The sequence below is a fragment of the Episyrphus balteatus genome, chromosome 1 (assembly GCF_945859705.1).
Source record: "Episyrphus balteatus chromosome 1, idEpiBalt1.1, whole genome shotgun sequence".
NCBI lineage: Eukaryota > Metazoa > Arthropoda > Insecta > Diptera > Syrphidae > Episyrphus > Episyrphus balteatus.
This window is the reverse complement of record NC_079134.1, coordinates 156212394-156229698: the sequence shown is the minus strand read 5'-3', so window position 1 is coordinate 156229698 and position 17305 is coordinate 156212394. Positions and strand designations below refer to the sequence as shown.

At 32.2% G+C, this 17305-nt stretch overlaps 3 protein-coding genes and 1 long non-coding RNA gene across 6 annotated transcripts; 2 read left to right on the top strand and 2 right to left on the bottom strand.

The window, feature by feature from the left end:
- The first annotated feature begins 1576 nt into the window (after positions 1-1576).
- Positions 1577-2657, top strand: LOC129921534 (uncharacterized). Of its 2 annotated transcripts, none has more exons than XM_056003410.1 (3): positions 1577-1685; positions 1941-2122; positions 2182-2657. In XM_056003410.1, exons 2-3 carry the CDS (start codon positions 2030-2032, stop codon positions 2443-2445), a joined length of 357 nt encoding a protein of 118 aa, XP_055859385.1. In that variant the 5' UTR covers positions 1577-1685; positions 1941-2029; the 3' UTR covers positions 2446-2657. The 2 variants fall into 2 exon arrangements, with proteins under 2 accessions (XP_055859385.1, XP_055859384.1); XM_056003409.1 differs by having other exon boundaries at positions 1620-1862.
- A 3411-nt stretch (positions 2658-6068) lies between these two features.
- Positions 6069-10985, bottom strand: LOC129906449 (ubiquinol-cytochrome-c reductase complex assembly factor 1). The gene is made up of 4 exons (XM_055982232.1): positions 10807-10985; positions 10441-10653; positions 6608-6859; positions 6069-6547 (listed from the first exon to the last, which is right to left on the bottom strand). Exons 1-4 carry the CDS (start codon positions 10861-10863, stop codon positions 6251-6253), a joined length of 819 nt encoding a protein of 272 aa, XP_055838207.1. The 5' UTR covers positions 10864-10985; the 3' UTR covers positions 6069-6250.
- Positions 10986-12411: 1426 nt separating this feature from the next.
- LOC129906283 (TBC1 domain family member 31-like) lies at positions 12412-14021 on the top strand. 2 transcript variants are annotated; one of them, XM_055981972.1, is made up of 3 exons: positions 12412-12657; positions 12814-13830; positions 13896-14021. In XM_055981972.1, exon 2 carries the CDS (start codon positions 12905-12907, stop codon positions 13781-13783), a length of 879 nt encoding a protein of 292 aa, XP_055837947.1. In that variant the 5' UTR covers positions 12412-12657; positions 12814-12904; the 3' UTR covers positions 13784-13830; positions 13896-14021. The 2 variants fall into 2 exon arrangements, with proteins under 2 accessions (XP_055837947.1, XP_055837946.1); XM_055981971.1 differs by having other exon boundaries at positions 12413-12716.
- Positions 14022-14334: 313 nt separating this feature from the next.
- LOC129906285 (uncharacterized) lies at positions 14335-16175 on the bottom strand. The gene is made up of 6 exons (XR_008770764.1): positions 15951-16175; positions 15405-15892; positions 15216-15332; positions 14747-15158; positions 14512-14689; positions 14335-14456 (listed from the first exon to the last, which is right to left on the bottom strand). It is a non-coding gene; the product is annotated as an uncharacterized LOC129906285 (long non-coding RNA).
- Positions 16176-17305: the final 1130 nt, after the last annotated feature.

Below are 17305 nucleotides of genomic sequence, written 5' to 3'. Positions count from 1 at the left end.
GGGTTCCCTAATATTGCCAATTTTTGAGCTTTAGTTACTCCACTATTTAATGAAAAAAAAAATAGAAATTTGAAAATATTTTTCTGGTTAAAAGAAGATATTTCAGCGTTTCCAATAATTACACTGGTCAACAAAATTTAATTTTTTTTTTGCCACAAGAACCAAAATATACTTTTCTAGTAGTAGTAGTAGTAGTTGTAGGGGTGCTGAATCCGAATCTGAAGTCAAAAAAATTTGATTGGCCTCCGTTTTTGAAATATTACCGTTAGAAAATGTCAAAAAACGTCATTTTGGCTGTTTTCGAGGTTCTGTTCTTATGTGGGGTAATTCATTATAAACAAATTTGTAACGGTTATTATAAGAACAAATATTCTTCTTTCAAAAACTGTTTAAATTTTTCCGATATCTCTTTTATTGCTCGAGATATCTTAACGTTCATTTAATAAGCCAAAGGGAAACTAAACTTAATCTAAAGGTTAAGTCACTGGTCACAGAATTTTTGCCACAAGAACCAAAATATACTTTTCTGAAGGCTTTCGAGTTGCTGAACTCAAATCCGCAATCGGAAAAATTCTATTAGCCTCCGGTCTTAAAATATAGCCGTTGTAAAAAAAAACCTTTTTTGCAATTTATAACGGTAATATTTCAAGGACGAAGGCTAATAGAATTTTTCTGACTGTGGATTCGAGTTCAACAACCCAAAAACCTCCAGAAAAGTAGAAGTAGAACACGAAATTAACTTTCCAAATTCGTAAAAGACTAATAATTAATAATGTATAACATGAGGTATCAACAAAAATACAGTCAAAGCCATTTTTCAAATGCAGCCATTGCATTGTATGTATATAATATACCTTTGCTGCAATGATAAAAAACTACTTTTCTTTGTTCCATATGGAATACATGTTCAATAACTTTTATTATTTTGTTTGATTAAGGGCCAATTTTTCAATAGTCAGATAAACCACAGATACAGTTTATTCCTAGGAATAAAAGTTTTTTTTTATATTGACATTTATTCTTCTAAAAGTCTAACTGACGATTGAAAAATAAGCGTTAAAAGACTTTGTGTTATAATCAAATTCATATTGTAAGTTGGTATAGTAAAAATATAAAAAAATATTAATTTTCTTATAATTTCTGTGTATAAAACAGCCAAACGGTTTTTTTGAGTATCAAGGTCACCTTGAGTCCTTAGAAGTCCTTAAAAAGTTCAAAAATAAGTTATCCTTCTTAAAATTCCCTAAAATCAAATATTCTCAAAAATAAAAACTTTTTTTAAAGTTGTTTCATAGCTTGTTCAACAAAGGGTTAAGATTGAAGATTGTGACGTGACAATGTTAGACTTTGTTACTTCTTTTAATTAAGTTCGAGTCGTATGTTAGCTACTTTTTCGTTATCTATTAGCGACTCTTTTATTCGCTCCCTACTTTACCCAATTTTTAAATATGTGTTCAAATAAAAAAACTAACATTTACTAAGTCGATAAAAGCTCTTTAAAGCTCTTCGAGCGCCATCTTCAAGTGCTCCACCTAAACATTCATCAGCAAAAATACTGCAATAAAATTTTGTGTAACCTTCATCAACAAAAAAAAAAAATCTAAAAAAAAAAAATACTATCATCTGTCTTCTGCATTTCATCTCCGGCAAGGCAACCAAAATTGTATACATCTCTACATAGAGAGGTAGAATTCAGTATCCGTGTTATTTAGACATTTAGTTATCATATCTTTAGATTCCCATAGCTAATAATTGTGTTCAGTTCTGATAATAAAAGTTAACCCTTGCAAGTAGTTCAAGTTAATGTTAAATAGAAATGTTGTTATTTTCTACGTGTGCCCTATTAGCAATTCTCCATTTAGGTGGTTGTCTACAAAACTGGTCCATTTTGAGGAAAAATCAATAATAGTAAATTTTTAAATATACCTTCTCTAAAATAGGTAATGCTCAATCCTTGACGAGCGGTATTCATCGTACTCAAGCTGCTACAGAGCGAGTAAATGATTTATGGTGTTATCAATGTGATACAATGGACGATGGAGAAGCTTGCTCTGATTTATTAGCCAAGAATACATCAACATCGTTGATTAAGAAATGCAAAGCTGATGAATTTGTTTGCATGGTAAGAATGGAAGTTTGTCATTTATTCATAGAGGGTTTAAATTCAAGGGATTTTTTCAGGTAAAACGCTTTTCCTATACAACCAGCACAGAAAATATGACCAGTAACCCCAAAATGTGGTCACTAGACCGTCGCTGTTCGGTCAATTGCGAAGCAGGCTGTATAATCATTGGGGAAAGGACGAAGCTTTACGCCTGTACTTCCTGCTGTGAAAGAGCCCTTTGCAACATTGGACGTGGCAGTGGCTCAACGATACTTGACATCTCCTTTAGACATTTTATATTCCTGGTTCTCCTATTGAGCGGAACATATCACCTAAATTAAGAAAGACTCTCTTGAATCTTATTAGTCTCCAACATTGCCAAAGTAAAAAAAACTCAGTTTTTAAGTTTTATTTTTTTGTTAAAATTTATTTGCAACAATTTTTTGATGAACCAATAAATTAATTTTAGTAAAATGTGAATAACTTAGTAAAATGTGAATAACTTAGTAAAAAGATAAAAAAAAAAAAAAACTTTCAGAATTGCCGACACCAATCGAATCAATGTTCATCTTGAAGTGATGCCATTTCTCTACGAATCTGATTGATAACCTCAGCCAAAGCTTGAGGATGCACTCCAGCTTCAATCAATTTGATACAAATATCAAGACCTTCATGATTGAGTCCCGTATTGAGAAGTTGTGAGATTCCTTGAATATTGGAACGAATCATTTGAGATTGTTGGAGTTTCAGATAGGTGCTGCCGTTGATTTTGTCCGCTGCTGACGCTGGATCGCCATCTTTTGTGGACATTTCTTTTTTCATTTAAAATTGGATTTTGTTTATTTGTAAATAAAATAATAAGAATTTTGATTTTGTTTTCTGTTCGAAAAAATAGGAACTAAATTGATTTTGAGAGAAATCAAAATTTTATTTTGGATTAAATTTTTTGTTTTGTTTTTATAATGAACGAAGATTTTTTTGACGTTTGCTTTTTTGTATGACATTCGGTGCGGCGAACTGGAAAAAAGATCTGTTTCATTTGAATTCTTTTTTTTTCGGCATTAGATAGGTACGTTTAGTTACTTTTTGAAACAATTTTTTTATGTATAAGTGCCTGGCATAAACAAAAAATACCAAGACTGGAAACTTTCGTACGTCTTTCCCCCCAAAACCCTTTTGTGTACAGTGCTGTCTGTGAATATATGTGAAAGCCGTTAACACGCACGCATTTATAGATTCACGACATTCACCACACATCGGACACGAACACAACGATAGGTTCACGACATTTACCACACCTCGCAGCTCGGAGGCAAACGTCAGTTGACCGCCGAGTTTCCAGTCTTGGTATTTTTTGTTTATGGTGCCTGGCTACACGGTGATTTTTCAATCGACTAAGCAGTGAGTTTGTAGGCAAGAGGGATAAGGAGTGAAGGGGGAAGATGCTCACGAAGGTATGTGAATTTTCTTAGGGCAGTACAATTCCATTGCTAAATTTTTCCTCTTTTTGACGTTTGTTCCTAGAAAATGTAAAAGTGGAACGTGATTGGGCACAACAGTGTGTAGCCATCGCACGTGATTTTTCAATCGATTGAAAAATCACTGTGTAGACAGGCACTAAAGCCCTAGTACGCACTACGCAGCTGAAGTGAAACGAAATTTTCCATACAAAATTTCGATAACGAAAAATTTCGTTTTGCTTTTCGTTCTTCAATATGCAGCTCTAGCGAAAAATTGGAGAGTTTTCGCTCATTTGTCACTTACTTTTTACTGTCCTTTCTTGACTCCAAGAGCAGTGTTGACGGTTTTCTCATTTTTAATTCATTTATTTCTTGCTTTAAAAATTATTTTCTGTTTGATTTTAAATTAATTTTGAAATTTTTTATTTTGACTTTGACAGAATACTCGATGATATTTTTTCGTTAGCATTTTCGTTGTCGGCTTTGGAGACGTGAAAATTTTTCGTTTCGCATCAGCTGCCTACAAATGCCTGGCTACACAGTGTTGTGCCCAATCACGTTCCGATTCACATTTTCTAGGAACAAACGTCAAAAAGAGGAAAATCCTCATTCCTCTTGCCTACAACCTGACTGGTTAGGCGATTGAAAAATCACCGTGTAGCCCGGCACCAAGGCTCAAAGATTAACGAGTATCGTTGAAGTAAAACGATTATCTTAATACGTAGTCGCATTTCAACGAAAACGAAGTAGTTTTAACGATGATCGTTTTACAAAATAGGGTCCCCGTATACAGCTTACTTCATAATTTAATTGCTTATAGAAGTTCGATTTTTTTTAACAACTTCTAATAAGTTCTAAAAGTTGCTGAACCACGTATTAAATATATGTAATATGTGATTAACTCCAAGCGATCCAAATTATTCTCCAACATCTGAACGGCTAAACTTTTGCAAACAGATACTTGATTAATTTGCTTAACCAGGCCAAAGGCAAGGAATAATAGATATATTTTACTCTTAAGCTTAGTACATACTTGTGAAGCAAGTCGTGAAGTGAATTTATACAATTTTGTTTTTGTTTACAATTTTAGCTGTGTTTCTTTGGGTTTATGTATCTACTGCTAAGTACTTCTGGTTGTGTTCAACTCTATTTCTTCAATAGAAAAAATGTCTTTGAATGGATTCAGAAGTACTAAAAGTACTTTGCTGAGCCCAAAGGAACACAGCCTTTTAAATCAATTGTTGTTCGAAAAAATATATAGGGGGAGTAGAAACTCGAGTGAAAGAGTTTCCGCACATTTTGAATGTGAACTATTCACGTCGTGAAGCAAAGCTCTCCAATTTTTTTCACTACAGGTTCACTGGAACGTTTACGGGTGACCAAAAAAGTAAAAGAATTCACTTCACGACTTGCTTCAGAAGTATGTAGGTAATAGGATTTAATTATATCAGTTTGAAAGTCAACTATGCCTCTATCATCGTATCCATTTTGCAAAGTCTCCAATCGTAGAAAAGTTACGATCCGATGCTTTGCCTTCACTACATTGGCATCTATAAAAAATTGAAAAGTAAAAAAGTGAACATTTTCAAACATAAATCCTAGTATGCTTTATTTTCTATACAAATTCTCTCCAAAATTTAGCTGAGCTTAAAATTTATTCAAGACTTTAAGCCGAGTTATACAGAGACTCTTCTTATCTCTGTCAATATTAATCTCACGGAAAAAAAAATGGAGAAAATAAAAGTCTGCTAATTTAGGTGATCTGCGTACTAGCTACTAGGGTCTTTAGGTATGACAACGATATGGCCACTTTTTGCAAAAAGTAGAAAATTACAAAACTAACAAACATTAGGGGTATTCATGCAACGCTGTCAAATCTTGGTAAACATGGTAAATTTGACACATTTACCACGTTTACCCATTGTTTGAATCTCCATAAGATTCATCCATTTCACATTTTTTTCGTGGTCGAAAAAGGGTATCGAAACAGCAACTCGACTATTAGTCACCAGTCTCGATAAATTATTAATTTGGGCACGTATTTCGGGTGCTATTGTTTCGCCTATTTGGTTTGTTTGTTTCTACCTCTGTTTTAGTTGTCGCCCTGGTCATGATTTGTACCAACGTAACCCAACTTCAACTGCGAAGCCCGTCCCGCTTCGTTTGCTGTTTTTTTTTTTTTTTTTTTTAAACAAAAGTGATGTTGCAGAAAATTTTTCCATTGTAGTTTCCGCAACTTTTGTCGAGAATTAAAATTTACTTTGAATATCCCGGTTTGTAATTTTCTCATTCCGGAGAAAAAATTCTTTCGAACAAACAAATCTCCGGAATTTATTGTGCGATTAATCCTTTGGAATTTATTTCCATGGTATTTTGAACTTTAATTAAATTCATATGATTAGAACATTCGTAGGGGAAAAATTTTATCAAAATTGCCCCCTACTAAGTTTTAATAAGATTATCCATCAAGATAATAATGAAATAAAAATAAAATTATAATCATCTTGTCTTCGAAAAACATTTTCGTTTATACTTTTTACTACTTTCAACTTCCAATCAAGATTGCACCTTAGAAGAAGCTTTTTAACATTTTCAACAAATTTAATGATAAGTGATCTTAAAAACAAAAAACATCTCTTCTCATCTCTCTCTTTCTTCCTCATTTAATCCACCAACTGACATGCAATTAAGTTGGTTTCTTCTTCAAAGTATCCTTCTCCAAATCCAACCAAGGAATTTTCGGTTTAACTAAAAACTCTTCCCTCGATAAATGATCCAACATATGAATTTGCTGTCTCACATAAATGACTAATGCCTCTAATTTGCAAAAATCATCACATTTCATTTCGAAGAATCGCCTCCAAATGGCTCCGGCCAGGACACGATCATCACACATGATGCCCTCATCGTAGCCAATTAAGGCGGCTTGAAATTGTTCGGACATTGTTTCGATTTGTGCTCTAGTTCGAGATGGATTTTGAGCCTTAATAAAAATGAAAAAATTCAAAATCTGGGCAGAATATTTAAATGCAACAAAACCTACCCCAAGCTTCTTTGCTCTGGTGTTGACATCACTCCACATTGCTTCGACGATTGAATTCCTCAGAAACCGACCATCTTCTCCAGCTTCTGAGCCCTCAGCCATTGCACGGACTAATATCATCCACACATGCAGCTCTGTGACCAAGAACCAGGAGTTGAAAGTGTTCGGTAGGTTAAAGTACTCGAAGAAGTTCAGATAATTGATTTTGTCAGCAACACTTTCGTACAAAATGCGACTACAAACTCGAAGGCGCTAGTGTTCAAATAATAAGTCACCCACTTTTACATTGAATTCCAAGTGTTGGGGAGTGTTCGATGTGGCGCCGAGATTTGATGACGATATTTTGTAGAGGGGTTCAATACAAGTATTTTTTACTATAGGAGGGGGGGTCTATCTCCCCGCGTTTAGGCGGAAGGAGGAATTTTCTAAAAACCAACATAAAACAAAAAAAAAACTATTAAAAAACAACGGCAACACTTACAGTTATGAATGATACCTTTTGCAAAAACCACAATTGTACGCTTTATTGCACTATTTAAATCTAACTTGATTTAAATCAATAGTTTTTTATCGATCTCAAAATTAAAATTTACTACTATAGAAAACTGCCTCAATTGATTTCCTATCAAACACTACAAACTATCTGTTTCTATCCCTTCTAGTTTTTGAGAAAATTGAAAAATAAAAAACTACTTTTTTATCAGATTTTTATCTTTATTTGCTGTTTTGATAACTTTGTTATTAGCAGTACCATAAACCAAAAAGGTCTTCTATATTTATAAGTTATTACATAGAGTTAGTTGAGAGCCTTAAGCGTCTTAAAAAAAAAAACATTTTACGGTCACTACAGGGGATGCTGAGAACCCGCGAAACGGGCTAGGCAAGGTACTTTTTAGTTAAAAAACTGTGTACATTGGCGCATGTCTGGCCATTTTAAATACCCTAAGCGGATCACAAAGCTGACAACTAACTCTATGTATTAAATATCGAGGATCTTTTTTGTTGGTGAAATTTGTTAAAAAAAGTAGTTTTTCAATTTGCTCAAAACTAGAAGCCATAAAAACATATGGTTTTCAGTGTTTGATAGAAAATCAATGGAGGCAGTTTTTTGTATTAGTAAATTTTGAATTAAAATTAACGGTCATGACAAAAATGGTATTAAATGTGTTTTTTTAGATTTTGTTTTCCCTAATTTTAATTTTGAGATCGATTATTTAAAAAACTAGTGATTTAAATAACTTGATTTAAAAATTACAATAGAAGTGGAGTAACTAAAGCAAAATATTAGGAAACCCGGCCGAACAGCTCTGATTTTGATGATCATTTTTTTAAACGTTGTAAATTAAAAATACTTTAACCTATTTAGGTTAAAAATTGCCGATGTTGTCGTATTGTTTTTTTTTTTTTTTTACAAACCTTAAATTTCTGAATAAAATCATACCAAAAGATTCTCTAGGTAATTTAAGGGAAAAAAATATATGATTTCAAACACAAAACAAAAAATTCAACACAACGGCAACACCTGCAATATTTAAAAACATATATTTCAAAAGCCAGAAACTTAAATCCAACTAAATTTAATGAAGAGTTAAAAAAAAAACGGTTCTCAAACTCAGATTTTGAAAAAAATGTTATTAAAAATAAAATTACTTTTTTTCAAACTTTTTCGTAATAAAATATGAATTTATTTTAAAAAATTTTTGGCGATAGATATTACTATGTATTTAAAAACAAAAATTAAAAATTACTTCAATTTCATTGGATTTTTTGATAAAAACTGAATTTTTGTATCGAAATAATTGATTTTCTCTAAGACTTTGAGAAATAAGACCTTCAAGCTGTCGTTATTTAATCTTTAACAATTAAGAACTTTGAAAAAAAAGAAAATAAGTTAAAGTTTTTTATTTCAAAAACTTCTACATATTTTCATCACGGATAATAGAGCGTCCCGGATAATCGAATCCCGCATAATCGAGTTAAAACTGTATTAAACAAAGTTCTTCGAAAATGAAATATTTTTTAATTTTTTTCATAAACTATAATACATAATATTGATACTTCCTTTTATGGATTCATATAAAAATTAATATGGAAAAAAAAAATTTAAAAACAAATGCATATTTTATACGAAAACATTTTAAAAACGACAGCTTTTGTTCAATAAATTTTTTTTTTTAAATTCTGAGTTTGAGGACTAAGTTTTCAAAAACGCTGCATTCAATTAAATTAATTTTACAAATAGTAATAAGTTCCTAGCTTTTTAAAAATGTATGTTTAAATATTGTAGGTGTTGCCGTTGTGGTCAAATACAGTTGAAACTTGATTAACCGGGATGGTCGGGACCGAGCCCATTATGGAAAATCCCGGATAATAGAATTTTTTTTTCAAGAAAAAATTTATATGTTTTTAAGTTTTTATTAAAAAATGCATTAAAAAAAAAAAAGAAAACATGATATCCCTGGGCTTAAAGGTAGAACTATAATTTACTGAAGCGTCCGATTCAACGGAGGGGAACAGCGCTTCCAACCGCACTCGACGGATGAAAACTTATCAAAAATTCAAAGAAAACAACAACAAAAACGTAGGATTTGACATAAGCTTCCGACTGCTTCCTCCAATTATAATTCTGGGTTAACTTTTTGAACAGTTTTAAATCTGTGGTACTAAAATAATTTTTTCATTAATTGTTTAGAATTGGTTTACAAACGGGAAAACTGACGTTTGAAATGACAAAATTTATTTAACTAGTTTTGCTAGCATACATTTTTGTATCTCTTTGTAAAACATACAAGAAAAATACAAGAAAACCCGAAAACGATAAATATGAAAACTCTAAATTTTCTTTGTGTCTGCTGATTTCGGAACATTCAATAAGCAGTGCTGCCAAGATTTCTGGTTAAGCCCCGAGGCGTTTTTTTTGTCCAGCTAAGCCCGGTGGTAATTAAAAACATACCTATTGTGTGACAGGGGATTTTACCCGTTGCTTTTCTTCGATTGAATTAATGTGAATCCGGTCAACTAGCAGTAAAGCCTGATATGTTGTTCCAGAATAATTCTACTTTTCCAAAAAAAAAAAATAAGAAAATAAGACTCTCTACAAAAAAAATTTAAAATATTTTCTTTATTTTTGAGTGCTGATTTTATATTTTTTAGTAGTTAAATTTTCTTCTTTCCTGTTCTCATATTACGGATAGTAGAGTTTATTACGGATAATAGAGTTTAAATAAATAAATTTTGTTTATTGTCGAGAAAGAATTTCAAATATTTTCATCACGGATAATAGAGCGTCCCGGTTAATCGAATCCCGGATAATCGAGTTTCAACTGTAATTGTTTTTGTTGATTTTGTTAATTAGGCTCTTTTGGTCTATTTTGGTGTTTGAAGTCAATTTGTGAGAAAACTGCATCAAAACAAAAAATGTTTGTTCCGAAAAATCTTCAATTAAATTTAAAATATCAATACGGCAATAGCGGTAATTTTTAACCTATAGAGGTTAAAGTATTTTTAATTACTGATGATTGAAAAAAAAGATCATGAAAATCGGAGCTGTTCGGCCGGTATAACTAATATTTTTTAAAGCTTTAGCTACTCCACTATGAAGCGTACAATTGTGGCTTTTAAAAAAGGTATAATTCAGAACTGTAAGTGTTGCCGTTGTTTTTTTTTAATAATTTTTTTTTTAATTTTATTTTTGGGTGTTTTTTTTTTTTAGAAAATTGGGTATAGAACCCCTCTCCTAAAATTAAAAATACTTGTATTGAACCCCTCTACAAAACACCTTTATCAAATCTCGGCGCTACAGTTATCGTACTTGTGCCCAAGTGACTACTTACAGATTTTGAGTTGTGAGCAAATCCGACTTTCTTGAGGACCCTCTTGAGGATTCCTACATCATTATTATTGGCCTTGGCATGGTACACATCGGTGGCATATGTGGCAGCAGCAGGAACGACAAGTGACTTCAATGGACTACATCCAAGTTGATTTGCTTGATGTCCAGCATTGATGCGCAATGAATTTGAATGCAATTGCGAGAATTGTGAAATCTGAAAATGCAAGCAAATTTGCCGTAAAGGACAATAATTGTTTATATAAGTTTATTATATGCCCTGACACAATCAATGCGCATTTACGCACACCGACACTTTTTTGGTTTATGATTTTATTTTTTATAGAAACAAAAATTGATTTGTACTTACAACTGGTAGAGTATATTTAGTGTTAGCTAAGGTGCACAGTGCTCTTTGATATAACATTTTCGCAAATTAACTAGTAACTAGAATTGTGATTATAAAATTATTTAGATAAATAACACCAGATTCATTTCGTCGAAGAATGGAAAAAAAAAGTTGGGGCGAATTTAGAAGACAGACAGATGGCAGATGACAGCTGACTATATTTTGTACAGCGGGTTTTTGTTTGTCATATAGCTTAACTGAACATTTGCATGTGTCTGGAAATATAATTCAGAATATTAAGGTAGGTACACATTGAATTGCATAATTCCGAAAACCCAAAATCCGAATGGGCTGCCGAAAAAAAAAAATGAAAAATTACCCCTGTTCCTTTGGGGGGTGGTAAAGTACTACTAGTTTACTAACGATTTTCAATGGAAAACACTTTCAACGAATTCAATAGAAATCGTATCTATTCAGGAAAAGAGCATGAGTAAAAGATAGTACTAGATTAACCAAAACATCTACATCTATTGTACAAACCGTCGCCTCAATAAAATATTGTCGTATGTGCAAAATTGAGGTTTTGAGATTTGAATGCAGTTTTGCTAATTGATTTTTTCTCTTTCATTCTGTGTAATCCGTTTTTCGATATCTGTATCCGTTTCCAAGATAATCGCTATGAGTAGGTGTAGGTTTACAAACATTTTCAGTAGCTTTTTGTCGTAAGTGCACAGAAAACGTGCACATACGACAAAAATTATCACATACTACAATTTTTTCATACAAAATCTGTGTTTTTCTTCGTTCGGTAAATAATTGTCGTATGTGCTGTTTTTGCTACACATACAACAATATTTTACTGGAATTTCAGTAAACGTTTGTCGTATGTCCCATAAGGAAATACACTGACGAGTGTAATTTCAGTTCAGTTGCAATCAAGATGTCGAGCAGGTTGGACGAGTGGAACTGCGCCAAGTTTATCCGAAGAGCTTTATGCTCTATTTTATGCATACAAAGAGCATAAAATAGTTGTTTTATGATTTCATTAATTTAGCATACGTAACTTCATACGATTCGATGTGCAAAAGTGTAACATTTTCTTAAAATAAAACAACCAAATGAATACCCCTATTATTTTATTTATTATTTAGCAATAAAAACACATCCAAAACAAGTAAAAAAAAAAACACCCCATTCATTTGGGAAAACCATATTAATTTCCACCAGCTTTTAGCTGAACTGTCAAAAAACTCAGATTAAAGTGAGAAAGCAACATTTTTTCCCCTAAAAATCAACTGATCCATGGCTGAACTACTGCTAACCCACCAATATCGGGGGGTAACTTCTGATCGTGGTTCAGCAGTGGGTTAAGACCTGAACCTCGATTGTACAACACTGCAAATGAGTTGTACCGAGTTCAAACGTTGATCCGAGGATGAACTACGTTTGTACAACTGGCCCTCAACGTCTTCACGACGAACCGAAACGAAAATCAAAGAGAAAATCTTTTATAAAATCTTTTACGAAGTTCGAATTGTCAAAAATTCTTTTACGAATCTCATTTTGGATATCCAGCAAGCCTTAAGGCCATTGACCTATTATATATGGACTGCCAGTTCCTCCTCGTTTCCATACAAAATTTTTGAAAACGTGGTTCAATCATTACTAGCGCCTGTGGAAGAAAGCGGTAAATAGAACTCAGTTAGCGTAGCGACATCTTCCGGCAGATCGCTTGAACTACCATTTTTGTGCATAGAAACTATGGCCATCTACATTTTGTTTGCTGTACAAATCAGTAGCATCTGTCTTTTTTGAAGTCTACTTTTTGACGTATTGGAAGAACGAAGAATTCTTTCAGTTTTCAGAAAAAAAGTATGTATTTTAAAATGTTTGTGCTAAGAAAAATGTGCAATGAATCATTATGGAAAAAGGTTTTTATTTAAATTCATTAATATTTGAAAGTTATTAAAAATTAGAATTAAATCGTTCAGCCCAAATAATTTTTTCCTTTTTGTTTTTTTTTTTCAGATGCAAATTTATCACCTATGGAATCGTGTTGGATGGAAGAAGGGCCAAATGCCCCGCAAACTAGACAGCTCCTGGATCTTTCCCAAAAATAATGACAACATACTTTTTTGCCAGACGATTGATGTCGATAATAGAGCCCACAGACTGTTTTAGGGTTGCTCTATCCAAAGATAAAGAGTTCCTAAGCACGATAAGGCACACAGGAGAGGGCAACATTTATAATGTTAGCGCATTGATTGACTGTCTTAAATCAGCCCAGAACTGTGTTCAAATGCTACGCCAAACTGCCGTGTTCCAACCAAAAGCTCTGTCGGTGAATTGTTTTGACAATGAATACGGACACTATCCAAGTAAATATCGGTTGCTCATTTGGGCTGCTCTCCTCGATGTACCCTGCAACAAGTCAAAATTTTCAGAAATAGTCAAAATGGGAACTCACTCAACAGCTGTTGCATTAAATGCCAGCCTAAAGTTGAAAGATTCAACAGCCAGGCGTTATCTCATAAAAATTTTCTCATGTCTTGGTCATTGGTCGAAGATCTTTGGCATAAGTGACTTTGTCCCGGAATTCATCTTTCCATTTGTGAAGATTTTCTCCAACAGTCTTACTGTTTGCTTTGAAATTATTGCTACAATTCTAACGAATCAATGCCAGTTGTGGTTTGAGTTTCATCCATTGGAGCCCCAAAACTATTTGGGAATGTGTGAAAATATCCTAAATCACTTTGATCCTCAGTTGGTGAAATTCTATTCCAAAACTCAAGTTACAGCGAAAGAATATGCTTGGTCGATTATATCAAATGGATTCTCTGAGATTCTAGATGAAGAGGCAATGGAAATCGAGTTGACATTAGCCGAAGAACACATCAAAGATCAGGACTTGGAATTAATTTCACATAAATATGAAATTGATGATATTTTAAGTGAAGCCGATTACCAACCAATGAGGAATAGTTTAGAAATACGATAAACAAAATCAATGACGGAAAGAAAAAACTTAAGAATGACTTAGAACTTGTAATTATTTATACCTATATAATTTCATGATTTTAAGTTTAACTATAAACTTTTTTTATTTGAAGATACTTCGAGATGATGTAAAAAGTCAAGTAGATGATGGAAAGTTATCGGCTCGTGGTTTAAGTGAAGTGGAATCTTCAATTAGAGATCTAGAACGAGAATTTCAATCTGCACTCAAATGCGAATCATAACGATGGCGCTCCTGATTTAAATATAATTTTTTTTTAACATGCATTTTTTATTTTATTTATATATCTTTTAAATTGTATATTTCAAAAAAATATTAGAATACAAAAACATATTTTTAAAACAAAGTCATACAAAATTTGAGCCCTTAATTAAATGCTTTAAAAATGATTGAAATATTCTAAAAATTGTAAGTTCCAATTTATTATATTAACTAACTTTTATTAAAAAAAATAAATAAATATTACAATAACATTTCAAGGTATACTTGATTCTCCTCCTTTTCTCTTTGTACCCCCAAGTGATTTGACTCCCGTCATTACTGGTACTTTAAAAGCTGCTTTTCGAACCTCAGCAACGGCATCTAGTAATTTTTTTGGTTCAGTTAGAAACCAAATCCAAAGCAACTGACCATTGTGCAACAAGGCATCATTGCTCTGAAACAAATTATTAATTTAAAGTTTATGGTCTAAACAAAATTAAAAAATGTACCATTTTTTCATGAATATTCTCCTGGAATTGAGAACGCAAATGCCGAAAATCAATTTCAAAATGTTTCTTATTCATTTTTGCATTGAAAATTGGTTTGAGTAAGTTTATTTGTTCGAACATGGCCAATTTAACAGGACTTTCATACACATAAGGCTTCAAGATGTTCTCAATTCGATTGCTAAAAATATCATTTTAAAGCTTATCATACAAAATACGAGTATTATTGAAAACTTACAGTTCATTGATTAAATCTAAAACAGACGTATAAGGTTTCTTATTTATCAATGCATTCAAAGCATATTTCAAAAGCCTTCCAAACTTTTCATATTCATACAAACAAGCTTTTGTACATTTTCATTGCATATTTAATTCATCCGAGTTACTAAATCGGTTACGATTTTTTTCCAAATCCAATTGTGTAGTTATCCATATGAGTTCGGCATTCGTAAGTGCATCGGATACAGTTTTTGTAAGCATTTTAACATTCTCAAGTCTCTTGTAGGCTCGGTTGAGTTTTTCTTTTGTATTTTCATAAAGAATAAGCTCCATTTGTTGCTGAGAACGTTGTTTCTGCATCATTTAGAATAGTTTTGTTAGTGCAATTAAAGTGATGATTGTTAATCATTTCTAATTCTCGAGTTTCTTTTCTGAAAATAAATTTGTTTAGAGACTAAATTTTTAAATACAAATTTTAAAATTATTACTTCATATCCGAAATACTGACAATGTGCATTTTAATGATGTCAAGATTATCAATCATCGAATGGGTGGCCCTCGATTTAGCTTTGTCTTTAATAAATTTTTCCATAAAACTTAGGTTTCTAAAAAAAATTTAAGATTATCTTATATTTATTTTTTTTTTAATTTTTTGATTTTAACTTATGTATACTCACAGCTTCCGAATAGTTTCTAGCTGAGAAGATATTTCTTGAATTTCTTGATGATTTTCTTCCAGTTCTACAAAATAATCGATGGGAATAAAATGTTTTACAATTAATGAATGAATTGGTGGATGAAGATTTTTTTAAGAGTAGGAATAAAACAATTTGCTTAATGTAGTCGGTGCAGGTTTTGTGATATAATTAGTAGAATTTTTTCGTCGATGAATCCAGGATCGGTTTTTTCATTTCGATACAGAAAATATTTTGAACTTCCCTATTTTTTAGAAATCTTCCACTAGACGACATTGTTCCGGAAAGAGGACGATGTGATTTACTTGGTTGAATAAACAAGGTGCTGTTCGCTATGAGCTCCCACGAATATTTAATTTAATTGGAAAAGAAGAAAGTCGCAGAATAGAATAAATCCATCCGAAATTTGAATTTTTTACAGCAACCAATGCTTTTCGAGTAAAAGCGAGAACATAAAGTGCAACCATAATCTAATAGAGGGAATGAATTTTGGATTTTTATAAGAGAATCTCAGAAATTATGACTTACCTATTTTTTCCGACGAGTTTCCTCTTAAAGTTCAACTTCAGAAAAATTCAACAAATTTCCAAGATTCTTGATTCTTCTTTAGTCTTTCACAGACATCAAAGCCCAAGACCTTTGATTTTGCTCACAGGGAGGTTAACGAAGAGAGCATTGATTTTTGACATAGGCAAGATTGTTTGTTTATTGGGCTTAGTCATGCCAGCTTCTAGTTTGGTAACAATTTTGTTATGACTTCCCAACTAGCACAACAGCTTCTATAAATTGAGATCTCGCAGGTTCTGCTTTGTATACAGCTTGTATTGAGCTTGCTTCAGAATTTAATCGCTTATAGAAGCTCGGACTTGTTTAATAACTTCTAATAAGTTGTTTAAATACTGTTAAAGAAACTTAAACGAAGAAAGCTTGTTTTTCGGATAAGCTTGCTTAGTGATTTTATAGAGGCTTTACAGAAATTACCAAGTTTTTATTTGATTTTTGGTTTTGATATTGAATAGGTAATCTAGCTCGGACACTTTTTGGTTTTGACATTGAATAATTTAGCTCGGACATTTTTTGCTTTGACATTTCTGCTATTTGAACAGATTAAGTTTTTGATTTCATTAATGAATATACTAGGATGGCCGAGTGGGTAGAGTGATGGACTACCACCAAGCAGATACGAAGTTCGATTCCTGGGTGTGGTAAAAAAATGATATACTTTTAAAATTATTATTAATAGATATACTAAAAACTAATGGAATGTTATATATAATATCAGATCAAAAGATAAAATTCATGATTTAAAACCAGTTAAAAAAGAATTCTTTTTTGTTTTTGTAGTTTTTTTTTTAATTTCGATAAGACATGTATTAAAGAGCTATACAAGCTCTTCCGGAGCTATCTGTCAAATCTCAAAGCTTCGGTAGAGCTTCGGTAAAGCTTCGTTTAAGATGCTTATAGTGTGTCAAACTTGTATAACATTCTCCTTTTTCAATGCCCAACAACCTTACTAAAGTTTTAAAGAAGCTGAAATGTAGCTTTTGTAATACCTTAACCGAAGCTGAAATGTTAGTTGGGTTATGAGCTATGCCAGCTGAACATTCAAAGAAAGTTTCCTTTTTAACTGAAATTCAAGTAAAAAAATGAAAAATATTTAAAGGAGAATGCAAGTTAAAAAACATGATGTGGAGAAAACTATTTTGAAGTAGGTACTCTTCACATTCTGCACCATAGGTCTGCTGAGGGAATAATTATTGAATTTATTCTTCCTTCTTCTGGAATGCAAGGAAGTGAATTTATGGCTAGCAGTAAGGGCAATCGATTGTTTTTTTTTTCAAGGAGATTGTCCATTTTTGTCAAATGGTTTTCTGAAATGAAAG